Raw genomic sequence first — 27,986 nt, 5'->3', positions numbered from 1 at the left:
GAATTGATTTTTCATGAAATATTGAAATAGATGGATGATAATATTTTTTATTCAAGAAGATTTTTTTTTAATCACGAGGAATTAGTTCTTCGGCTTATAGTTAGACATTATTAATTATAATTTTTTAGGAGTATTAGAAATGGTGATAAGAAATCTTGAAACTAAATAAGGTTTTAATTAATTTATATTAAGAAATTTGATGTATTAAAATTTTAAAATATAGTTCCATTGTTCTTATTTTATTCCTTATATTTGTAGAAATATCTACACTCTAGGAATCGCATGAAATTCTAAATAATCAAATATCCTTTTAATCTCTGAACTTTTGCGTTAGCGATTAGAATAAAAGGATGATACGTAGATAATAGTTTTATTTAAAACGAATTTTATAATCTCGAATAACTAGTTCTATAGGCTTATAATCAGAACTTCGAACTAAATCTTTAAAAGTATTAGAAATTGTGATGAGAAATCTTAAACTAAACTTAATAAACTAAACTACTTCTTAAACTAAATAACATTTTAATTAATTTATATTAAGAAATTTGTTGTATTATAATTCTAAAATATATTTCCATTGCTTTTGCTTTTTTATATTTGTAGAAATAACATCTCTCACATAAATCATTTTACATCTCTAAATCATTTTATGAGATTTAAAAATTCCTGTCCATTTTCACTTTGTATTATACCGAGACTTTTTATAAGGTCTAGACGAAGGTTTTCAGTTTAAATGAGCAATAAAATGTAAATCTTTTTTAGATTTCAGTTTCTCAAACAATTTTCTCCGAACTATATTTTCGGCATTTTATATCCATCAATCATTTCTAAACTATTTCATAAATTCTATTGGAATGTGAAAAAATGGGTTTTGTACATTTTGCATGAAAGAAGTAAATATTTTAGTTATTTTTTAATATTTTGAGAATTGCAGAGACAATATTGCTTTGATTTGTTCTTTATCAATTCCGAATCATAGTCATGCCAATTAAGAATGGATTGATTTGGTTCTTTCAAATAAATTTTTTGAAAACGATTTTTTTATATATATATTTTCTTTCAAATCTGAAGGATTATTCTTGTAAGTAGAATTTTGGAATAGTTTTTTGATTCCATAACTCCTAACTTCAGCGAAATTTTAAACTTGCTAAACTTGAATTACGTTATTCTTCTTATTAGCTTTCCTGAAAATATGAGCTTCATGGCTTCTGTAAAAATGTATGCACTCATTTAAGTTGCTCTTAAGGTTTTGGAGATGTATATGAGTGGATAATAGCACAAGTAGTACTTCCTTAAAGAAAGTTAATTCATGTGGTCTATTCTAATGATTTTTCGTTTGATTTTTTATAATATTACTTTTATTATAATAAAGAGAATAATTTTATTTGATAGATCAACTGACAAATTCAAAATTTTATCCTTAATAGTATTAAAAACCACCTTAGATGATGTGCTGTTGAAGCAACGAGAAATATACGAGAAAAAAAATTTAAACTTAAACTTAACTTTAAGGAACACCATTAGACGTATTACTACAGAAGATCAAAATGTAGAAAATAATAATAATAAAAAAAAATCAGCTTTTCATGACACTGATAAAAGCAAGATTAAAAAAACTGATATTATTAAGTTCGTTGGATTTTAAAATGAGGTTCATTAATGTAAGTTAATTAATGGCTTAAAATTGAATTACAAATAATACTGATTAAAAAAATCATTAAAATAATAGCGATTTACTTTTAAATACTTGAATCTAAAAATAATATAACTTTAAAAATCCTGATTAAAATTCTGCTGTAAATAAATAGAATTCATTAGGAGCATATTAAAAAAAGACCCTTAATCCCTTGGGCTGGCACTTTTTTTTGAAAGCATTTAAATGGTTTATTTTGAATATAATAAATTAACGCATTTCTAAAAGTTTCGAGGAATATTTTCTGAAAAAAGATCAAAGAGCATTCTCTGATTTTCAATCTTTTTTAGAGAAAATTATGAATTCAGCTAGAATCTTACCTTACATAAGATAAAACATTCTAATTACTTTCTTAGGAATAATTCTTGCAATTCTTTTTGATCCAAAAAAAAAATGTAAGAAATTTTATACAAAGGCGCCTAAAATAGAAATAAATTTTTAGGACTAATAAAAATTATTAATGCCTTAATCTCAATGGTCTCTAATATGCAGCTATTTTTTTTTGCTGTACCGTATTCCAGACACCTCTGATGCAAGATATTATAGTGTCATTTTTATAAAACGCAAAATAAATCTCCAATAATTTCGAATGTAAGGACACAAATTACTCCTAGAAACAACAACATTTGATAAATATCATAGTATGTTTATCTAAGCGCTTTCTGTTTTAGATAAAGCGAGTATTCAGAATTTTGAATAAATGTTTTCATTTATAAAGGGTGAATTTTTTCATTGGGATATCATCTGGATTTTTTTTATCCGGCCTTCAACAACGTTTTTTAATTGCAACTGTAATCAAGAGCCAATGAGAAATGCTAAGAAAACAGTTGTCAATTTAATCATTTTTATATATATCGCGAATGATGTCAAATATCGCCAATAAAACTGGTGAAGAGGCATCTAATGACCAGAACACCAGAAATCCAATAATCATGCCCTAAACGTAGAAATGACATTTTTTAATGATTTTATTCTGGGAATCAAATACCATAATAAAAGAATAAAATCATAATAATAATAAATAATAAAAATAATAAAATCATAATTCTGAAATCATAATAAAATGAGCATTGAAAAGCTTATGGGTTAAAAGATTTAACTTTGATAAGACAATGAAAGATCATATTTGATAAGATTGAAAAGAATCGCATAAGCATTATAAGTATGTTTTCCATTTGTCTGTTTGTTACCTTTCTTCATTGTAATATCTTGTATTTTTCTGCCTGCTACCTTTCTTGATTGTGATCTCGTATGATTGTCTGCTTGTTACCTGTCTTAATTGTTATCCCGTGTAATCCCAAACCCAATCATTTATTAACCTTTTCCACTAGGAATACAAGGATATTGTACTAGTAGTTTTTACTTTTGATTATATGTATAGTGTAAAATTAGAAATTTAGGATATATATAGTACGAGCTGTACCACCAAATGTAAAGGATATCACTTCCCTTCTCACGCTTATTGTTAGAATCTCTAATTAACATAAAGTTAGTAATGCTAGCTGGTGCTGTTGTGTCATAACATGTATGAAGGTTAGGTTTATTGCTGGGAAGGGAAAGAATAATACCACAGGTCTAAAAAGAATACAGATCTGCTCGGGTTATCAAAATTTTTAAGTAACATGAATTAAGGGGCTGGCATTTTCACCTTATTCTCTTTAATTTTTTAAAAATATTTCTTTATAAATAATCTAAGGACTAAGAAGCATTAAATTCTATGAAAATGTCCATAAACAGATGCATAAAAATCAATAGCGAGTCATAAATTGCACACTGTCGAATCTAGACTACGAAACAACCAGTTAACAATGCTAGTAAATTCTGCTAACAAAGAAAAACAAATTAAAGCGATTTTAGTGCACAATAAAATTAGATAAGTTTCTTTCGAGTATGAATATTTAAGTTTCTCTTTTCTGAGTTGAAAATGTGATATTGTTAGAAATTCGGAGAATTTCCATCCATTATTAAGAAAAATAAATTAAAACGAAATAATACTTTTAAAGGTAATTGCTATTGCCCCTACGCGTGTTAAGGGAAATTTCTTATTTCCTTCTATGTCTCAAAAGTAATTTTAAGAGGCGAAACAACTTAACGCAGGACAGGAAATGTCGTGCTTAACTGTAGTTTTTAATGTCGCGAATTTCATCTCACGGAATAGAGAATTTCCATACTAGCGAAAAACTATGAAGCACGCAACGTTATGATTAGTTCAGAATTTCCACAAATTTCCTCTTGTGCTTTCTCTTTTTCAGTTCCAACTTGATTATTTTATTTAGAAGTTTGAGAGTTATTTAAGAAGGATATTCTTGATTTAACATTCAATGCTTCCTCTCTGCCTCGAACAAAAATGATTTTTACGTTGAAGCGTTTAAAAGAATAAGCGAAATTTTGTATCTTGCTTATCTCCAAGACTACATAGACAAGAGTTACGAGAAGTCAATCGTTTCTGATCTTGATAGAAATCGAAGCATTAAAATTTCTTGCCATTTCATCAGAATTATTTTTTTAAATGTCTATTTGATTACACGAACACTATTGATGATCCAGACACCATTGGCTTATATTTCTTAATCAGATAATTAAGTCGTTACATCTGATAAGTTATAAGTACACCTCAAATACTTTTGTTTCATTTATATTTTTTCAACTAATGTTGAATTTTCTTAGTAAAACCTATAAAATTATTAAGTCACATTTCTTTAGTTACTAATGAAAAGTATAAAATGAGTACTCAGATTTAATAATCAATCTTTCAGAAATTGAAGGACATTAACTTACCACATTATTTTACAGAGTCAATATTTTTCTGAAAATTAAAAATAAGCCATTATGATTATTTCTTATCTAGATTACGGAGTTTTATAAGCAATGACAGCATTTATATTTTTGAATCTTTTTTAATCAGAAATTTATAAATAGAGTAAAGAACGCATTTATTAGAAAGGTTATTTCATAAAAACAAGAAATAAATTTAATTTTAGAAATTATTTATAAGTTTATTTTCTATTTTCTGTTACGCTTTGTTTTATTTTTTCTGCTGTAAATATTTTGGTATTTAATAAAATTCCCGTAACATGCCCTTCAAACCATTAACTGACCAGAATGGTCAGTAAAGATTTAATATTATAGAAAAAGCACGATAAGAAAAATTTAATATTATAGAAACCATTGCAGAACTTTAATATGAATTACTAAAAACAAAATTTCACTTCAAAGATAATTCTGCTTCAGTGATATGATGTTACTTTTGAATTTGTATACCCTATTTTGGAATTGCATATTATATATCATAAAAAAAGATAGAAATTTCAATTATTTTCAAATAAATCTTGATGTGAAATTTCACATCTTTCAAATTCAATTTTCTCAGATTTTAGTAAGAAAATCAATACTTATTGATACTTTATCTGTAATGTCAGCAATATATTAGTCAAATGAATTTATGCAACGACCTCACTTGAAGGTAAATGATTTAATATTTCGCAATTGATTCTAACTATTAGAGCTAAACGCGCTCTTAAATCTGAAATATAATTCAACAGGAGATCTGTTGTGTAGAAATTTATGGAATACTTCAAATCGGATTATGGATCAGATGTTCTAAGATACATAAGCTTCTGTCCGATGAATACAGGAAACTAGAATTTAGAAAGAGTTTAAAACTTTTCCCGAAATCTTTTATTCTCTCTAAAAGCAAAATACAATACAACAAATTTTATTTATGCCTAAGCACTAATATTAGATCTATGTAGAAAGAAAGATTTGTATTTGTTGGAAATTGCTCTCCATATCTTTAAAATATAAATACGAGATAAAATAAAATTAAATGAGTATATGATTCATCGAAATAAAATTAAAATAGACCTTAAAAATAAATGCCATTCATACTAATCAAAGTCAAACAAAATACAATGACCACCACCCAAAGGAAAATGGAATTAGGGTTCCAACTTCAACTGATTTGATCAATGACACAACGTCGTTCATCACCTTATACAAGAATTTCCCTGGCAAATCAATGGTCTACTAGAAATCTGAAACTTCTTCCGCATAGAACACTAATGTTGAAACCATAGTCTGACTTAAACCTGGTCACTTATTATAAATACCTTAGCAAATCCATTAAATTATCCAATATTTAAGAGTATGATGCTGTATTATCACTTGACAGAGCTCTTAAAGTCTATTCTTTGTATGTTTTCTCTCGTTGTACTTCACCTGCAATTTAGTGGCGTGGTGCCAGCAGGGGATAGGGTGTAATAATGGTCCAGGTGATATTTTTAGGGTGTGCAAAAGAGGCAAAATCTTTGAAACCTTACATCAGATTTTAAAGTCAATTAAGATAAAGAAGTTAAAAGTGAAGCCATGCCCTAAGTACTATTCATATTTGATAAGGCACTGATGACTATCATAGGCGAAAATATATTATAGCCCGGGTAACATTTTATCTTCCAATGGTACTGCTGTTATTACATTTCAAATACGATTTGAATGACCAAAAGATCTGATAAAAATTCTCAAAAGTAGCAAGTGAATTTCTTAAAAACAATGCGTTAAAACATTGAAATTATAAATTTAATTAGCATGAAAAATCGGGATTTATAATTGTTTTGATATTATTATTATGTTTTAGAAAATGAACGTTTCTGATAGTAGTTTGTATAATTTCTAAAACCTTGTTTTTGTATTGAAACAAATACCTAAATGGAAGAAAAGTTAAGTATACATTTAATAGCTTACTAAAATGAAGAATTTGTTTCTACATTTCTGTAATTGAATCCAAATTCATTATTATAAATATTGTAGAATCTTATAATAAACTTATTTTGAATTCTTCACAGGCGACCTAATTGGTATGGGAAGAAACAAATATGTCGACTGACTAGTAATTAAACTATTAAAATTATGTTTCGTGGTAAAGATACATCCGTGCATAAAATTGCATAACTTTTAAACATTAAGAAATTAGAAAAAAACTTTTAAAATGTGTGGAGAAATTCAAGAAGTGACGAGTCATTTACAAAATTTTATAAGAATAACTATGGAACAAGATAGAGTTAAATGAAAGTGTCTAAAAATCTACTAAAATGAATTTGAAAATCAAAATGATTTTTAAAATGATTGTTTTATAGATAAATAAAAATTTCTAGCAAACTCATGTTAGAAAAATTTAAAACAGAATTTAACTTCTCATGTTCAAGTATAGCTATATATTTTTTTTTAAACCTGAAAAGATAAACCCATTTTCTTGAAGCAATATCGAAAGCTATCTGGTGATATTGTTCAATGTAGGTTACGATAGCCTCTCACAGCTCTAATGAAATTCATCTTCCCACGCGTTTCTTTAAATAAGTATTACTTATCTTTATATGCAAATGACCACAAAAAGTTTTAATTTTCCTGCCATAATATGCATCTATTAAAGAACTTCTTGTTTTAATAATAAAAATTATATTGAAATATTCTTCATATAATTGTTATCAGAATTTCTGATCAAAACAGGCGAACAAAGTTATAGTAGTTACCGCTTTCATCAAAGATTAAATCCTCCAAACAATATTTCAAATTTTTATAGCTTAAACTCTTCACATAGAACTCTTTATATTTAATAAAACTAACCAACATCCACAAATACAGATGGATAGGTACTTTGAAAATAGCCAGTTTATTAAGCTCAATAAAACAGCTTTCCTGCAAATAAAACAATTATGCAACAGCTTTCTAAAGAATTGGTTTTAATTTTCTAAATAAAACAATTATGCAACAGCTTTTTGTAGAATCGATTTCAATTTTATAAATAAAACAATTATGCAACAGCTTTCTGTAAAATTGGTTTCAATTTTGCAAATAAAATATTTTTTTATTTGATTTTTTGCTGTTTCTCCCTGAATAGTTTTCACGAAAAGCATATTTGTACTCGTTAATAAAAAATTAATAAGTATTCACAAACAATCAATAATTAGCAATTATTAATTATTAGTAATAAGGACTCCTATTTTATTCTTTTATAATTATATATTATTTTCAACTTTCATTTTCTGAATCTCATTGACAGTCACTTCATTTTAAAATTTGAGATTTTCCTTTATATTCACAATTTCACATTCAGTTAAAAATTTTTATTGATTATCTATCCCATCGCAAACTATTACTTTCAACACGTGATATACCTATATAACTGATTTTCAGATTTTATTAGATTGAATTAATGCGTTGAATTACTATAGTTAAGCCTTTCATTTTATAACCAGAATATTTGCCTTTTTAAGTTTTAATTCAAGAAAGTTCTGACAACGCTTGTTCTATGAAAATTTCAATACATTTTTTGTCATTAAAAACACATCTTAAAACAAGACAATAAAAGGGAAGCGTTCTTAAATCATCTAATTTAATATGAAACAAATGGTGTGGCTATTAGTTCTTCCCTATTTTTCTTCGTCAACTGCTTTATTTATAAAGAAAATTTCCCTATTTTATTTCGTCAAGTGCTTCACAAACATTTTTCTTTTTGATTTCGGTATGCTACTTCTTTTTGTAGTTTTTATAAGGAATAAAGACTAGATATATCTTATTAAATTTATTACGAGATTGTATTCAATGATTTTTATTCTATTTTCAGATTCCACTCGGCCAGATTTATCGGTTTTCCATCCTCTGAACACTACGGTGAAGTATGGATCATCAGCAACATTCCAGTGCAGAGTTCGTAGTGAGGCACCACCTAATATTCAGGTACGTAATGAGATATTGCGTTTTAAAATTCACTTCCTCTGTAAGAAATTTAGTCCTTCTTAAAAATTACTTCCTCTGAAAAAAATTTGGTACTTCTTAAAAATTACATCCTCTAAGAAATTTGGTACTTCTTAAAAACTACTTCATCTGTAAGAAATTTGGTACTTCTTAAAAATTACTTCTTTTGAAAGAGATTAGATGTTTAAAGCAAAATGTCTTTAAGTTGCTCAAAATGAGATCAACGGTGTAGTCATTCATATTATCAGCTTAGAATTAAATTAACTGTAATAAATAAGCGGCGTTTTTCAGTAAAACTTGTAAAAGCTAAGTAGATATACATCAATATAATATTTTTTTTTCTAATTTCAGTTATGTAAAATTTATACTCAAGTGTAAATACTCATTCTGATTTCTGGAAACATAATCCCAATATTAAAGCATACAGTAAAATTCAGTTGTTAGCTAAATCGCTATACCTTCAAAATTATGTAAAAATTTGTAGTATTATTTTGCTGTAATCCGTTAGTTTCTTTTTTTGATCACATACTAATAATGTAATAAATTAATGCTATGAACGCACTTTTTCATAAAATAATAAGTAGAACATACAGAAAAAAAACCAAATTTGAGTTCGATCATAGAATTTGTTCCGCCTGCTTTTAATATAATAATATAGATTAACAAGAAAAATGAGAATTAATATTATAAAAGGAATAAATTAAATTCTTTTACACTAGTGTCTTTTGGAAATCTTTCAATTAAATTCTTCACAATAATAAAAATTTTGTCATACAAACATTAGATTAAACTTTTTAAATTATTACTATTATTATTTTCTATATATAATTAGAAATCAGTTGTTCACTTTCTTTATATTATGATACTTAATATCAAATAAATTATGTGAAATGAATATAGATAAATTTCAGCGGTTAGTACAAGAATTCATATTATTAATCTTTCATAAAATGGATTAGATTATAATTTTATCCACCATTACTTATCTGAAAATATCGTTCATTTATTAAAAAATAATAAAAAAGGTCTTAGCAAAATCATATTCATAAATTTTTAGTGCAATAATTTTGTCCTTCAGGATTTACTTTTAGGGTAAATATTGCTTTATTCTTTTTAGACGAAGAGAAGTGGGAAAGTACCTTACGAAAGCATTTGATTTAATTTTTTTTGAAAACAAAGCTAATTCTTGAATAAATACATAATAAAAAAGATTAATAATAGTGCTACCACCTTTTGTCTTTATCCGATATTAGATAATGTACTTTTATCAACATACCGGCAAAAGACCACAGTGCCTAAAAATATTATTAAATGTCTACCTGAGAAAAATTACCCTTAGAGATATGGTTTTTGAAAGGGATTACCATTTCTGTTCTGGTAATCCCTTTCCCGTGAACTTTAAGGAGCAATTAATTTGCTCCTAAATTAAGGAGCATGTTTTTTACTAAAAAATATGAAAAAATAACAAACTTACTTGATTGATTAAAAAGTTTCGAGATGAATAAATTCTTTACTGAAGTACAAGAAAGCATATTGTTTTCTTTTCACGTGAGTAAAATATAAACTCATGAATTCATATTACAGATATGATGAGACTTTAACATATAAAAAAAATGAATAAAAATGTGAGGAAACAAACACCATTTTAAATATTTTCGTAACTTAACTATAACAAGTTGTTATTTTCTACACAGTGGCTGAAAAAAATTGAAGATTTTGAGCTGCCCAAATTCCAAAAGGAACATCATGATATCATCAAGGTTCAAGGCGAGAACTACAGAGTTCTTCAATCTTCTGAAGTTGTTGAGAGGTCTGATGGTTCATTCTTGAACAAGCTTACTATACCGGAAGTATTTGAGACAGACAGTGGAAAGTATATATGTCTTGGTGCCAATTCCATGGGATATAGCTTCAGGAGTGCATACCTCACCGTATTGCCAAGTAAGCGACGCATTTAAATTCTCTTTTTTTTTGTGTGTGTGTGTGTGTTTTGAAGAAATTATTTCAAACTTATGGTTACTTATATAAGATTAATTTAATATAATGGCTTATCATGGTTTAATGACGTCTGGGATGTAGAAATATTTGAGATTTTCTGGTTGTATTATTGGCCTTAAAAATATTAGTGCAGTGGGGCTATATTTTGGTTTTGTGGCGCACCCAATTTTTGGGCATGGGTGCTTCTTTACCTTCTTTTTCTACTGTTCAAAGCCAAGTAAAAAGTGCATTGTAGAAGATGAGGGATCTTTACTTTATAACCAGCGAGATGGTCCTTCCTAAAACTTTTTTGCAATAAAGGTGTTATCTCGAGAACGCCTCACGTAGCTTTGGCCTACAGTAGTTACAAAATATTAACCCTTGGCGTGAATTAAGCATTTCCACTGCATCAATCATGTCATCCTTGGTAAATTATTTGGCTATTAATCCCCGGCGTGTTGTTGATAGTATCCGAAAATCGAATTTGTGTTTTAGATGCTTTTTTCCCCCACTCGATTGAAACAAAAATCCACCCAAAACTACACTTGTACTCGCAAATTCCCATACCAAATGCGATGCATTGAAATAATTCTGTTTTTGAGTTATCACATTTATATGTTTCTAAAATAACAGACCAACAAACAATCAACCTGTTGGAAGATTTTATTCAAAATTCGATAGATGCCTAGAATCCAGATGTTAATTCTGCATTCCGAATTCTGTCTGTTCAGATCCATTCGTTTTGTAGTCATCGTGTTTACTTATATTCAAAGAACTGGACAGAAAAACTTCCTCTGAACCAATTTTGCTCAAAATTTGATAGAAAACTATAAATTCGGTATAAAGATTGTATACCGAATTCTCTCCGTCTAGTTCAAACGTTTTTGAGTTATACCTGTCTGTCGCAATCAAACAGACAGAATTCATTTTTAAAAATGCGTTTTTCGAACTTAGGGAGGTCTAAAACGAAGAGATTTGTCAAAATCTCGAGTTCGAATTTTTCAACGATTATTATATATTCTCTATATTACGTAAGCGATAAAGTCATTATATTATAATTTTATGAAATCATTCTTCTTTCTAAGTGTAGTTAGATTTTAAAACTTTGGTATGAATGAAAGTTCAAGCGATTCATATAAGTGGTGTAATGATGCAGAACACATTCACTATGTAATAGGTAAACTCTCCATCCTATTGACTTCTTCTGCTTTAAAACACTAAATTTTGTCTACGTAGAGGACTCTTGCGTGAGGACGAGTCATAAATGTGACAGATTACTTATTCAGTTTGTTTGATTTTATCAACTTTGTGGTACAATTTTGTGTTCTTTTTCTTAATCTCATCGATACATTTCATACGTCGTTTGAATGTCGCTAGCTCATGCAACAATTACTAAATTGGTTTCCTAGGAAAGGTTGAGTTAATCACTTGCTATCTCTTAAATCACCCAAAATAGCTCTTCTCTAAAATCATATAGTACCAGGGAAAATTCATTTAAAATGACTTTCTTTGAAACCCTTTTATCTGAAAGTTCTTAAACAAAATGTAGGCATTTTAACTTTTCATATAAATTTGCTTTCTACTTCACAATTATTTCTATTTGGAGTTATTTTCATTCAGCATGAAGCCGCGTGTACATTTTTAAGATGTCAATGATGGCATTGTGTTTTGTGTGAATAAAGGTTAAGAATTTTAAGTTTTAATAAGTCAAGGTGAGATGTCACAATACGAATTGGAATTCTGTTATAAATCAGACCATGAAGGCAGTACTTTCTTCCTGATCCTAATAGTTTAAGATAAGGGAACATGCAAGTAAAGAACAAACAAAATTTCTTTCCTAAAAATAAGTCACTTCTACTCGATGTGTAAAATAACTATCTATAATGTTTAAAATTGATTATAGGTGATTTTGATGTTCAAATTGCATCATTAGAACTTAAGGCTTTCCACAGATTGATTAAAATAAATTCTAATCAGGCCAAACAATCATAATATATATGAGATAAAAATCATGCAACCAAGTGATCCCTATTTATTATTCATATCATAATCAGCCTATGAAAAATTTACGAGTTATAAAAGATTGATGCATTCTGATTCAGGATTCATTTAGGAGTAAATTACTGTATGATGCGAAAACCAAATCTAATTGGCATGCATTTTAGAATACGTAGAATCGAAAGACTCTTAAACGAAAAATATTCTTTGTATAAACGTATTTCACTCATTTCATCTAGTAATTCAATCATAGTCGTGATATATGATACTCACTAAGTGCAAGTTGTATTATTTGGGGCACTCTAATGAATGAACTATTGGATAAGTGAAAGACAAATCTAGTTTGGCATGAATTTTGGGACTTAAGGTAAGTGAATAACTTTAGATGAGGGACAGTTCATTGTACAAATAATTTCAACCATTTCCGCTTAATAATTCAGACACAATCGTCATGCATATTATTCACTAATTGTACGTCGTGTAATATTATTAATAATTGCCCAATGCAAATAATTGCCTTAAACTGCCATATTACAATTTAATAAATGCATACAGGATGAAGGGTATTACTCATTTGGCTGTTTCGCCCAATGACTTATGAGTTTTACTTCAGCTAATTCCTGATTTTGTGCATCGTCACTCTATAGGCATCTTTTTTTCTTAAATTAAGTTATTATGTTACCAAGGAAGGAAATTAAGAAACAGACTGTTTTTTTAGAGGGGTGAGGGTTAATGGTCTGGGCATGATGATATTCAGTAATTATTATCTTCCCAATTTATTTAATTATGGTTGTATGTAGGCCAAATATCAGATTATCCCCTGACCATATGGAACAAATATGTACTATCGTATAGCATCTAATAAGTTAATGACAATATTTTGGAATCAACCGATTCGTTGCACCTATTCTGTAAGGGAATGACGATAAGAGCTTCTGCTGATCGAAAATATGAAGCTTCTTTGTGGATAGAGTATATTTCGTGATAATTATCATATAAACATAAAAAGCTAAGCCTTTTGCAATCAATAAAATACATTCAAGTTCAAAAATTTAAATAAAATCCTACTTTTCTAAATCTTATTTCTCCATAAAGTTATTATCAAATTAATAATAATATTTGTAAGCATTTCAGCTTAAAATGATATCTTCAGAAGCTGAATTGCATAAGTATGTGTTATAATTGGTTCTCGATTTATAAAATACAAAGTGGCAATTCCTACAGAATAATTAACTATTTTTTAATCGATTTTGTTTTATTATTTTGTTTCCTCACATCTTGAAAACCTCAGGACCAAAGTTTGTTTCACTTATGACTAGTCCAATCACAGAGAAATTCTTTAAAGTTTAATGTCCTTTTGAAGATTTGTAAATGTTTATATCTTTCTTCCTAAGAATTTAATTTTCTTCTTGCAGGACCCCGAGCTCTGCCATTAGGATGGAGTCGTAGCGTTGCTGTACATCCAGGTCATCCCGGCTCTCTACTGGTCGCCATTCCAATCACGTTGGGCGTTGTTGTTGGAGTCATGGTGGCATTAGTCGTTTTATGCCACCGTCGCAGACTGGATACTTCAGTCCCATTGCCAGCCTCTGGTTATCGGAAAGAGGATCTGAGGAGGGCTTCAAGGACCGCTACAACAGCGTTAGATACCTTTAAGGAGGAGAATATCGAGAACGGCATGTACTCGGCAGATGAAGGGGAGGATATCAAAGACGAGCAGGCATGCATGCAGTCAAGGATGCAGTCGGAAGTCGAGCTTGAAAGTAACGGAGTTGTCGTCACCAAGATTTGCATGGAGCCAAATTCTTCCAACAATTGCGACAGCTGCTTCGTGATGCGAAATGAGGTGTGATAAGTTGGAGGTAAGTAATCGAATGACTTCAGCTAGTCTTTATTAGACTGATAAAATTTTTAAAAAAGTAAAAGCGATTTACGTTTGGATGATTAGAGTTAAAATTGAAAAAATAATCGCTTTCAAAAAATAATCTAGAGCGAAAAAAAAGTAAAAATAGCGAAATAACTGACTTTTATTGATATATTAATATCACGACATTTTAGATTACAAAATATAAACAACACTGTTTGGTTTTCTTCATAAACATAACATTTTTTAAACATCAAATAATGCGTTATAAGATAAAATATTGTAACAAATAAACATATCTTGTCAATTTTTTTCAATATTCGATTATTCGGATAGAATATGTGGATGACGGATTCGAATTCTGCCGAATCTAGACAATATTTTTCAAAATGCAAGAAAAAGACTGGAAAATTCTAGAAGGAAAGGTGGATTTAAAACCAAAATAATACTAAATTTTAATGAACCAAAATTATTACGTTTTCTTATAAATCGATTTTAAAAACATTCAACATAATTTACAATTCATTTGTTTAAAACGCAATAAAGTTATTTTTCATGTAAAAAAATCATTAAGCTATCATTTGGCTTAAATGATATGGCAAGCTCACTTGAAATAATCACCTAAATAAAAATAAAAATACTATGCCGATAATTCTTTGACTTCCATGATTTAGCGATACTTATTTTTCAAGATTTGAAATGTATGCTGTCTTCTTTTAGCATATCAAGTGGCAAGAAAATAAAACAATTCGTACATCATCGAAAATCTAACATTGTTAACGTAGAGCCTATAATTGCTGTTTGAGTCACCTCGACCGGTAAAAGCCTATTGGGGTTAGATTAGATGACTTTGTAGGCCTCTCTTCGAAATTTTACCCATATATTTGTTTCTGTAATATCTCCACCAGGCATTGCTTCACATTTTGACGTCTTGCACGGAGGTTCCCGTCATATTGGATTCATATGTTTCCTCAAAAGTTAACATATGTCTGCTATCATCCATGTTTCTTGATGTTACAGTTTCGGAAATGGTGAACAATGAAATGTGCATTTTTATTCATAGAATTAATAATTAAAATATGCCTTTTTTATACTTAACTGAGGATAATTGACTTTCCCCCCTATTCCTCACCATTTTCAAGATAGGAGCGTTAGGGCCACTAGGCTGCAGATGAAGCTATAAGAAATCTCATAGTTCAGTGCGTGACCGTTTTACAATATCTACATACCACTTTTATGAGTATTTAATTGAAATTAAGAGAGGAGAAAAGGACGTTAGTGGGCATTCTAAATATTGAAGAACCGCAAAATACCTATTAGATTTTAAATTAGCTGGAAAATTGATGCCAGTGCTGGGCCAATTCAATTATTTAATTCTAAGGACAAATCAATGAAATAAAAACAAATATGATATTACACACTAGTATAAGTTATCTGCTCATTTTATTTTTGTTGTTGTTACTAGTGCATTTGTCATAGACAAGTCCGCTGACAAAGTCAGCGATCTAAGACGAGTTTTATGTAGTAGCTTCCTGAGAGTAAAGGCCCCTGAGCCTCCGAGGGCAGAAGTCTAACTTATATGATGACACTCACATATTCGCTTGCACAACCCCTATTTACAGAGGAGCTCTTTCACACACCTCACAGATAGAACACAGGGTAAAGAGCATCCATGCCCGAACTAGGACTCGAAACCGGGACGCCCAGATCACGCGCTATCCCTAGGCCAGGATACCGGCTAATTCTTTCGTAAAAAATGTTTTGGCTCAGAACTACTAGAAAACATCCTTTAGCACCGAAATTTTTCATATCAGAAGAATATAGTAGATAATATTTTAAATGATTTCGCCTTGTCATGGAAAATATATACATACCTTGATGTGTGCAGCTTTGATTTTGATCAGTGACGGTTGATGTTGATAACTCATGGAATGTTAAAAGGAACAATCTCGCAGGTAAGTAAAGGGTATTTCTACTTGCCTTAGGACTATAAAATGAACTTCATGGAGTTAAAAATCTTTCGTTCACAAATAGAAAAAAAATTCGCACGGAATACGGATTACTGTTACTTTTCTTTCTAAATTTTGATTAAACATATCGAATAACTTTTTGACTAGCATTAAAATAATATTCTGTTGAATGCAACAGAAGGAAAATCAGGACTCCTAAGTTGTAGGTAATAATATAGAGTGTTGTACCTTTAATCACATCTGTCTGGAAACTGGCGACAAAATTTTTAGTACTTAGTTCAACCATTAGTTATCTAATTTAACATTTTGCTATTTTAAAGAGATATATGAACAAAAATATTTAATTCATTCCAATACTAACATGTAACTATTACAGTTATAAAATTATTCTTCGTGGCATTTTTTGATACAATAGTGAAATGCTATTAGTATAATGCATACTATATACATGCCAATCATCTTATCTTGTACGAATTCTGATTTTTCTGTTCCATACAAAAAAATGAATTATAGAGGTTAAATGTGAAAGTATACCATGTTGTACCTTTGATCACTTCAGAGATGCTATATTTCTTATTTAAAGGGAAACTAAGGATCACTTTCATCGAACATCATATCCTTAGGCTATGATTGAGAATTTAATTTGTATATACCATTTATATTTGACTCCTGGTCTTGTAGTCAATCATTTTTATATACAAATTAGTTTCATTCTAGTCGGAAAAATCACTGTAATGGTGGATGCTTTGGGAACCCAAAGTGTTCTCTTTTCATTTCTATGTCTACTGGAAGTTTACTCTTGAAAGAAATTTAATTGAAACATTTGAGTTTTATGCACACTTCAATCTATAATTTGATAAACGATATTGAGCAATTTCTCAATTCTATGTGGTTCAATCTTTAGATTATTTTTCGCCAATGATTCTTTCCTTAAGATATTATCTTTCTACTTTTAATTACTTTTAAAATCATTAATTTACTTCAAGCACTACTTTTTTCGGTTATTTCAACACTTTTTCCGGCCAATTTATGACAATTTGTTCTATAGCCTTCGCGTAATTCTTCTTGTTATTGAGATGATAAAAAAAGGATTAGATCATCATGATATTTTCCTTTTACATCAATCATCGAATGCATCCGTTAGAGTTTGATCCATTCGAACTACATTACAATTAGGCAATGGAAAATAGGATGTCAATTTCAAGTAATGTACATGAACTTGTAGCCATATATGACGGGGCTAATTTGGACAAATTTGAATTCAAATAATGACATTTAAGGATTCAATGTTATAGATTTTGTTCTGTTTAATAAGAATGTTTTTACTGATGGCATGTTTCTGTATTCGTTTGTAAGTGTCAAACTGACGATTCATCCATATCTCATACATGATTTAGACATTATAGGTGAGTCAACACAGATTCAGATTCAAACTCATGTCAATCTAAATATACCACTGACCTCCTCAGTGATATCCCCTGAAAATATATTTTCTCAGCGGAGAAGAGGAAAAAGCAAAGAAAGATCAAAAGTTAAATCAAAGATTATCATAGAGAGTACTGAAAAATTAAACTTATAAGCACGAAAATTAAATGATGGATACAAAACTTTAAAAAATACTGAGAAAGGAAAATTTAAAAAACGTCCACTGCTTTAACAAAATAGTTTTTAAAAAAATTAATCCCCAAAGTGGCATTTTTTTTTTCAAAACATAAAGTTCAATAAAGATTCAACTAATTAGTAAGATATTGAATATATTGTAAAGGGAACAAATCCTTTAAAAACTACGAACTGTTGTGAACATATTTTCATGCCTAGAATTTTGAGATTTAATCATAATTATCTTATAATTTTATGTGAATAATATTAGTTTTCCCATTTTTATTTGTTTTATTAACAAGTGCAAGTCAAAGGCACAGCAACCCAGGTCAAATATACAAGAATATATTTGACTAATGACAAGGGTAAGGTAAGGTTTGAAAAAAATTCATTTGAATAAAAAATATTAAATTATCTGAAAAAAAATTTAATATGTAATGGGAACTAAATGGAGTTAAAATCAGCATTCGCAACAGAGTTGTGAACTTATGTGCGAAGCCAATAAAAAATTTATATTCAAAATCGGCCAAAGATGCAACACTCTCCCCTACACCGTATAGTTTTCTCTGTATCGTTAACTTTAAATTTCATTAAAGTGACGACTACGTTCTGGATGAAAAAAAATGCTTATATATTTGAATTTTCTTTAAAAAAAATTGAAAAATCACTACGGAACAAAAAAATGCTAAAAGTATTTTTATAAATCAAGTATATATTGGCTAAAACGCAGCATCAGACCTCTCCCGGTTAGGAGTTTATGAAATGACATCTTCAAAATCTTCCAGATAGCTAAAGAAATATATTACCTAGCTCCTGAACACAGAAATTAACTGTATGTCTATCCACTCTTTAAATTCTGGTGTTCGGCAAATAAATGACATGGAATTTTCAATTTTTATTTCGCCTCATGAAATATTAAATTTCAGGTTTTTTTTTAAATTAACAAATTGCTTTTTCTATAGTTCAGCACCTGTAACACATATTAAGAAATAATAAATCTGAAGGAAAAAAAAATATGCATTAGATTTTATGTATGAAGTTTTCCATATGAATATCTTTCTAAAATTTCGAATTGGAGAAAATATTTAAAGTTGTAAAACTGCATTAAAATATAAACTATGCAAGCACAAAAATGAAAGTAACTTACCAAATATTTAACTTAAAAACAAAATTCATATGATTTAATAAAGGAAACTGTTCAGAAATAAAGATATTGAACAAGAAAAGTATTCGGTATTTTTGTCAAAAATTGACTTTTCAATGTTGTCACCTACTTTATCTTACAAGAAACAATTGATAGCGAAACTTTTCATAGAGCATAAAATTTAAACAGGAGAACCACAAAATATTGAAAGTGTAAGAATTAAACTATTAGAATACATCACTAGAATTGATGAAATAATATGAAACAAATCTTCTCTACAAATATTTGAAACAAATTTTGGTGGTCATATCAATATAGTTAACGAAATTGTTAATGATAATTTCTAGTTTAGAAGCGCTTTTTCAATTAAGCATAACGTTTCGAAATATATTCCTAAATTATTTGTGTTCTATGAGACAAAGATTTGTAATTAATTTGAATAAATTTTAAGACACAGCGCTAATATTGGGTGTCAGTTGTCAAGCGAATAGCAAGGTCAGGGAATTATGAAATAGAATAAAGTACATTCCAAAATATTTTAAGACGAGCAGTTTGAAAATTTTTCTAGAATATAATATCTTCATAAATCCTCTACTATAGCTTGTGATGGATTCAAACGTAAAGAAAAATATAAAGGTTTTGTTGTAGTTTAAAATAAGAAAACCCTATAAGCTATATATTTGTGCGATATATCTATGATATTGTTCAATGTCATGCCATAAAGGTGTAAAAATAATTATGTAATTTTTAAAAAGCTGGCAAAATAAGGTATTATTGTTTTTTGAAATAGAGAAGTTTTTTTGTGCATAAAAAAATCGATAAAGTAAATTTCATATATATATATATATATTCAATTTTCAACTAAGCAACCTAATACCGAAATTAGCATGAAATAGAAACATATTTACTTGCCAGTTTACGAATTAAAGTTCGAAATTTTTATTTTTTCTGTAGATATTTCGCTATAAATATTCTTGTTAACGTTTAGTAATGCGATCTTAATATATGAAATATGTATTCCGGATTAATCTCACTAATAATAAAAACTGAAAAAATATATATTATATTCTTTACTTCAATGAAATGGTACCATGTCTTTCTTTTTTTTCAGGCTTTTGTTTCAGTGTGGCATACATTCATGAAAGCTGTTTTGCCGCATCTAAATATTTATTGTCGTAAACCTACAAGGGATCACTTACTTGAAGTTTATATTGAATGTATTTCTGTATTTTAACTTATATTTATACATGGTTAAACAACACAAAGATATCATGAGTCCAAAATTTTCTGTAAGTGTACTTATTGAAAATTAGTATTAATTAGCACAACGTATCATATTAATATTTCAAAAATAACCTTGCATATCAGGTGTAGTTAAAAACTAGTTATAAAATATTTATCTAAAATTTAACACACTTAAATGTTCATGATGACAACATAACTAATGTAAAAAAAAAAACATTTTAGATAGAGACACTTACTGGAACTTAAAAGCCTAGTTGAATAAGCATCATTTTATAGATATAATATATTAAATTTGACGTAAACGCTATACAACTTAATTATTTATTCCCTTCTAACGATATTTAAATTTTGTGCTCGAAATTCTTTCTAAAACGCACTTTTGAATTAATTGTTAATTAGAAGCAATTCAAAGAAGCTACCTTTGAGGTGTTTTGATTTTTATTTATTTCAGGAAAATTATAAAACTAAAATTTATAAGTTATGTTTATATTGGTCATTTTAATTTCCAATAATATTCATAATTCGTTTAAAATTTTTTCTCATGGCCTACATCAAAATCAAAAGTAATTTTTGAAAAAAAAGCCAGGCATTCAAGATGTTTGATATATTATTATTGACACGTATTTATGCATATACTATCTTCAATGTGAAGTGCTTCAGGCTTGAAATCTGTAAATTTGCTGTTATTGTAGAAACCTGGACCATATTAATTCAAATCGAAGATCACAAGACATTTTTGGGTTGCTCTCTGCTATATCGCGAGAGCTGAATAATATTATAATTTATAGATTTCCAAAATTAATATTCAGAAAATGGTTATGCATTTTTTAATGGCTGTTGACCTCAGGCCTAAGGCAATTCTCATGGTAAGTAAACAATAAACGTGGATGGTAAAGACTTTTTTGAATTAATTGTTAATTAAAACCAAATAAAAGAAGAATTATTTTAAGAAAATTTTGTAAATAAAGTTTATTATTTTTTTTTATTAAAGTTGTTACTTAAAGTTTATTATTAAAGTTGCTTATTTTTATTTTCAATAATACTGTAATTTTTAAATTTTTTTCTCTTAGATGCATCAAAATCAGAAGTAAATTTCGAAAAAATAAGACAGTCATTCAAAATTTTTTGATTTATTATTCTTGACACTTATTTATGCATATACTGTCTTCAATGTGGAGTGTTTCAGACTATCTGCTGTTATTACGGAAACCTATAACGAATCTATTCAAATCGGAGGTTAAATTCGAAAATTTATTTTTGTTTTGTTCTAGACGGTATTGCCAGTACTGAATGATATCTTTACATTTATACATTTCCAAAACTAATATTCGAAAGAAAGTGTATGCATTTTTTAACAGTTTTTGACTTCAGGCCTGGGACCTTTCTCATGGTAGGCAAATAATAAATGTTATTGATAAAGACTTTTTGTTAAGTTATTTTCGAGAGAAAACAAAAAGATACCTTTTTGAATTAATTGTTAATTAGAATCAATTGAAAGAAGATAATTTAAGATTTTTTTTATATTTTTTTTTTATTTAAAAAAAAACCGAAGTAAATTTTATAAGTTGCATTTATAACGCTCATTTTGATTTTCAGTGATATTTATAATTTCATATTAATTTTTTTCTCATAACACACGTCAAAACCAAAAGTAATTTTTGGAGCAATAAGCCAATCATTCAAAAATTTTGGTATATTATTCTTGACACGAATGCATATACTGCAATGCGAAGTATTTCAGACTCAATCTGCTGTTATCTTGGAATATTTTATTTCAAATCGGAAGTTACAATGGAAAATTTATTTTTGGATTGTTCTCTACGATACCGCGAATGCCGAATAATATCATCAGAGTTCAATTCCTAAATCTCCGTAATTAATATTCAGAAGTTCAGCAGAAAGGTTATGTGTTTTTTAACAGCTGTTGACTTCAAGCCTGGAACGGTTCTCACAGTAGGCAGTCAATAAATTCTAAAGACTTTTTTTGTTAAGATATTTTGGAGAGGAAGTAAAAGAAGAAATAATAAACTATGTAAATGATTTTAAACTTGAGTTTTAGAATGCTCATCTTGACATTCAAAACCAAAATTCAGTTCATTGTTTAAGGTATTTATTTTAACAAATTGTGTGTTAATAGAATTATTCATATCAAGGTTAAAGGAAATTTTGTTTATTTAAATGTAATTTATTAGCTCATATTTCTTAAAAAATGTGACAATGTGTAAAATACGTAAGTATATTAGAACCTAATATCTGATTTTGCTAATTTAAAGAAACAAATTAAAGTTTTGATAAAATTATTTATAATTTTGAGAAAACATTCTTTATTTCTTAATTGTAATGGAGAAACTTTATAAATGACAAATGAAAGAAGCTTACTTTCTCTAATCATTTTTTTTAATTAACAAGAAAGTATTAAGAATAATTTTCCTTTAAATTGCATTTCATTATTTTGGCCCGACTTTTTAAATATATGTAAAATCAATTTTCTTTTCTAGAACTTCTTTAAAGTTCAGAAAATCTGTGATAAAAACATTCAACATTAAAATAACACATTTTAATAAACATTTATTTAGTTCAAGTGAAATCACATGATTTTAAAAGAAATCGGATGCATATTCCCAAGCATTGCATTCACATTTAGTCATCGCAAAGCATTTGTAGATAAATGTACGAGTAGGCTTCTGCTTTAGTTATCAACCATAAGCGTTGTTGATCGTTTCACTAGTAGTTCTTGTCTTTATAAACCGTTCTACTACGAATCTTTCATTTTGTTTCGTAAATGGCATTTGAGGAATGCACAGTTATTTTATAATTTCTATCGTTTTGTAAATTTCTATCGTTTTGTTAAGAATTTACGAAACAAACTCCACTGAAACGAATTAAATCTTTTACATTTAAAGTAAGCATTGCCCAGAAGAAAACTTATTTGATATTTTGGTCAGAGTGTATTGAAAATTGAATATAATTAGATGGTCATGATAGATTGTGCTTTTTAATACTGTAATTTTATTAATTTAATTTTTTTTTAGAAATCATAGAAATACTTCACAGTTTAAGTTACCGAAAAGACTGCCCTAATTTGAAACTTATTTGATTTGATGCAAATTTAACTTTTCTTGCAGCGTATTGAAAATTAAGGTATTAAATTATTTAAAGAATATTTGACATTAAAAAAAGAATACAATTTTTGAACCGAGTTCTTAAGTTAAAATGATATCTATTCCGTACATCCCTTTTACTTGTGATGCACGCATTTATTTTTTTTTCCACGGAATACAATTTGGCAATATCTTGTTTAGCATCATTGCTTAAATAGAAGTAAAAAATTCATATTTGCTGTAAAAAAATAAAATTGGAAGAACATAATTGATAAGTATCCTTCTTATATAGGTTTATAAAGTTGAGATTTTTTTCTTTGAGCCCAATCTCTCTTTCAAACTTGAAATTAATTTATTTCTCTCCAGTAGATTTGAGCTCAGGATAATTCCCTAGTTTTCCCAAGATCAATTCCTTGTTATTTCATGACGGCATTAAGGAGATATATTTTATTTATGTGAAACAAAACCGTAAGCCTTTGAAGTGCTAAATTAATTTTATTTGCAGCTACAGTGCAAAGTTTTTGTCTTTATAACCTTCATCTATCCCCTTAAAGAAAAATAGAGCTTTAAAATCGTTTTTTTTTTCTTAAATCAAGCAACATAATCTGCAACGATATTAAAACTTGATTAATTGCTAAGGGTATTAAAAAAGCTTTCATTAAATATATTACTTACAAAAAATAAATTTTACACTAAGAATTAATTTGTAAAAAAAATTGAGCATATACCTTCAGCTCGAATAGGAACTATCTAAAAACTATCTAAATTCCCTTAAACCCTATAATAAATTAATTTGACAAGTTCGAAGAATCAATCAAATAAAAACAATTAATATTTATTGCATTGCGAAATACTAGTTGCACAACTGCAGTTCTTTTCGATGATAAAATTTCTCAAAACAAAGTATATGCATATAATTTTGAAATCAGTATGAAATTTTTTTATTAAAAAAACGGAAAAGACCGCTGCTAATATGCACTGTTTACTTTTCGAATTGAATGCATACACATATGCTTTCCTCTTATGACTAAAACACAGATTTTAAACATGATATATATGCAGATAAAATTTATCTTTAAGCTTCTGGAGAGAATTTTGTAAAAAATATTTTAATATTCATGGAAAACAATCTAACATAACTACATAAAAATATCACAAATGTGAACTTTTTAGCACATTATATATGTAATGCTCTGTTAACTTATTCTACGAGAGAATTGTGCAGTATTCACATGAGAGAATTTTAAGGTCTTTTTGTCAATTTAATCATTTTAATTATGGAAAAAAATATTTTCTAATTTTTATATATTTAAATTTTGAGAAAAATATTTTGATGTCAATACGCTCTATAAAGCGTTATCATTTATCCATAGCGGAACAATAAATTCCATCACTTATTAACATATCCCTTGAAATATGTTAATTTTTAATTCATTATTATTAATGGCTTCTTTACAAACATTACTGAAATATATGACGGAACGAGCTTAGTTTCTTTTTTTAATTTTTCTTTATATGAAAGAAATTGCACTTGTATATCTGTGAAAGTAACCATGTTAAATAAAAGTGTTTCCACTGCTTGTGTCATTATTTGCATTGTATTACTTATTGTATTGATTTTTAGCTTGAGTGCAATTTAATATGAACTCAACAGATTTTGGACATATCACTTTCTAACAGTGATTGTACTAATTGTATTGAACTGTTTTATGTTAAAGTCATTTAATACACTTTGTCAAACCATTATTAGAATGGAACCAACCCCAGTGCAACACTTTTTTTTTTTACAAAAATGTCAGAACAAACTACACTCATAAAATAAATTTGCTTTTTTTCTTGCACCGGTCTTTGTACGTGTGGTGTTTTAATAAAGTTCTTAATGTTCATTTAGCATTGCATTTGTATTTTTTATGGAAAAAAATTAAGACATAAAAATAAGTTCTGAAATCTTTCCATTGGCTAGAAAAAACTTACACTTTAATATTTTATAAAAATGAAGTTAATTCTTTAAATAAATAGAGTTAACAATAAAACTGTATTTTGTCTCATTAAGAAAAGATGAAAGATAAATATAAATAATTAAAACAAAGATGGCGTCTGGACAAAGTAGGACCGAAATTTTGGGATCAAATGCATGCTTTTATATTTAAACACTTATGCAAGCGCGTATAAGGAATTTGTTCCACATATGTGCATGTGTAAATTAACCTGTTAATCGGGTAAATAATATTCCGTTCGTTTTTTACCTTAAAATATTACGTCATACTCAGTTAACAGGTTAAGGTACATGCAAACAAAGGAATTATTGATATATTAAATTTCCTTGAATATTTTACAAATTCAAATTTAAGATACTTTTTTCTTAAACATTAAATGAATTTCCGTTTGAAACTAATATTTACAGTTCAGCAATTGTAAATGAAAGTAATTTATCTGATGTAAAAGAACAACCATTTAAAATTTTAATTATAAAGAGGGTGCATAAAATCAAAGCCTTATATCAGATTTTGACAGCAATTTTTATTAATTTCTGAATGGACCAAACGGTTCTTTTCCATAAAGGAGTTTCATTAAATAACAATCGAGAGATCCTTCTTTAAGTTGTTAACAAATTGCATTAAAAATAAAATCACGCTCCTAAAAAAACACTATCTGAAGTTAAATATATTGAATGAATAAAGTAATTTGCACCAAGAAGAATAATTGACTCTAAATTAAATTCATAAATTAGAAATGCTTCCTTTTTATTTCTCGGTAAAAGTATATTATGAAATTTAGTTTAGAGCTTAAAGACAGTAGGTGTAAAATAAAGCAAACATTAAAATATTTCTGAGCTTAAAAGCAAACATAAAGAAGGAATAGGGGAAAAAAATACTTGCCATCAACAAAATCCCATCTACACATTCAAAGATAAAGAAATACAGATCTCAGATTCTTATTCTCTTGATACAACATGAGTATATTTGGAACTAACGCATTTTTAGCAATTTATTTGGCGAAAAAGAAATGAAATAAAAAAAAAGTTGAAACAATGCCATTTTTCAAAACTAAAATACTGTTGGAAAAAATACAAATGGAAACTTGCATTTTTCAGAACCTACATAAAAAACGTTAAGGAACAAAATGTAGAAAGGACAGCTGGAAGAGTGACATACTTGATAGAAAAGAAAGATTTGGGGGAAATAGGAAAAGTATTTCCGATGATTTCGGGGAAAAAGAGTGGAATATCAATGATGATGAACCAAGCAACATGTGCCAATTTTATTGACTGAGTTTTCATTGTTTGTGGGCTAAATTCAACTGTCGTTTTATTTGGTTTGACACGACTATACAAGGTAAATGAAAAATGTTTGAAAAAGAACAGATGTTAGATTTATCTAATTTTTTCGTTCTTTCTGTTCCGATAAAGGAAAAAAGAGTTTGTGTCAGTACAAAAAGCATCAGATATCTCATAGAATTTTTCTATCTTTCATTCAAAAAGTCCGGGTTTTTTTTTTGCAAAATGTAATAAATAAATGAAGGAAAAAACTTTGTGATCTTTTGTTAAAAAGCTGTATAGTATATACAATTTAAGTTTACACTAATACCAAGCATTAATTTTATGGTGGGATTAGAATTTTTCATTATATAACATGTTTTAGAAGTTGCATGGCCGAATAGAGGAGACTTGAAATTTTAAAACTTCGATTTATATCACCACGGGAGGTATAATTTACACACAAAGAACCAGTAGTAAGAAATATGTCAGTCTACATCGCGACACAAGAGACCAAAAATTTTCTTTTTAGTGGGTTTACAATGAGATTTTGATGTGGATTTCTTCGACACGTGTTGAGTTAGGAAAGGGGAAATTAAGTATCTTTAAAAGAATGATCAGCTTTAGAAATTTGTATCCATTCACTCAGAGAGTCTGTTGAATTCAGCAGTTTTGCAGAACGCGTGCAGAATTAAATAAAAAAAGCCCGAATTGGATCAGGCAATAAGAGATCATTTTAGAATGAAGTTAATATGGGATAAAAATTAAAGATAAAAGATAAAAATTAGGAAATTAATTAAGAGATATCATTACATTTATATGGACTAACTATAACTGGAAGCCAATTTATATATAAATTTTGGTTGTTAAGCTATTTCGCAGTTTTAAAAACTATAATTAATATGTAAAAGGCTTATAATTTATATTAAAATACTGCGTCCTAATTGCAATGTTAGTTACAAAGTTAATGATGGAATGAAATTCAATAGCTGTCTTGGTATTTCCTTCTTTTAGATAGATGCATACTTTTATATGTTTTCTTCATTAATATTTAAATCGAGATAAATTATAAATTGCATATCAGCATTTGCGAATGACAATATTCATAAACCATGAATAGAAAAATTTTATTTCGTGAAGTCTGATACTTTCCTCCTTAAGGCACTATATGTTACAATGAGTAAAATATTTGGCTATGAATATTTAACCCTATTTAGAATTTCACACTTATCTTTCACATAATCAAAGTAAATTGCAATCATGATTTTAAAGGTACAAAAATCATTGATTCTGCACATTTAATTAATGAAATTTAATAAGGATGTTATAACGATAAATAATTTTGCACTAAAGGATCGTCACGTTCAAGAATCAATGTCTCAAATGATT

The 27,986-nt window shown here is 28.1% G+C and overlaps 1 protein-coding gene across 1 annotated transcript in view; it reads left to right on the top strand.

Moving 5' to 3' along the window:
• Window positions 1–23,050, top strand: part of LOC129959490 (fibroblast growth factor receptor-like 1) — a 159,856-nt gene extending 136,806 nt beyond the window's left edge. The window contains exons 5-8 of the mRNA XM_056072341.1: window positions 8,313–8,425; window positions 10,138–10,384; window positions 13,834–14,280; window positions 20,107–23,050. Of these exons, the coding sequence (XP_055928316.1) occupies window positions 8,313–8,425; window positions 10,138–10,384; window positions 13,834–14,270 (797 nt within the window). The 3' untranslated portion in view covers window positions 14,271–14,280; window positions 20,107–23,050. The remainder of the gene's footprint in view (window positions 1–8,312; window positions 8,426–10,137; window positions 10,385–13,833; window positions 14,281–20,106) is intronic.
• The last annotated feature ends 4,936 nt before the right edge of the window (window positions 23,051–27,986 follow it).

This window comes from Argiope bruennichi, chromosome X1 (assembly GCF_947563725.1).
Source record: "Argiope bruennichi chromosome X1, qqArgBrue1.1, whole genome shotgun sequence".
Taxonomy (NCBI): Eukaryota; Metazoa; Arthropoda; class Arachnida; order Araneae; family Araneidae; genus Argiope; species Argiope bruennichi.
Note: the sequence above shows the minus strand (reverse complement) of the source record. Positions and strands in the feature narration are given on the sequence as shown.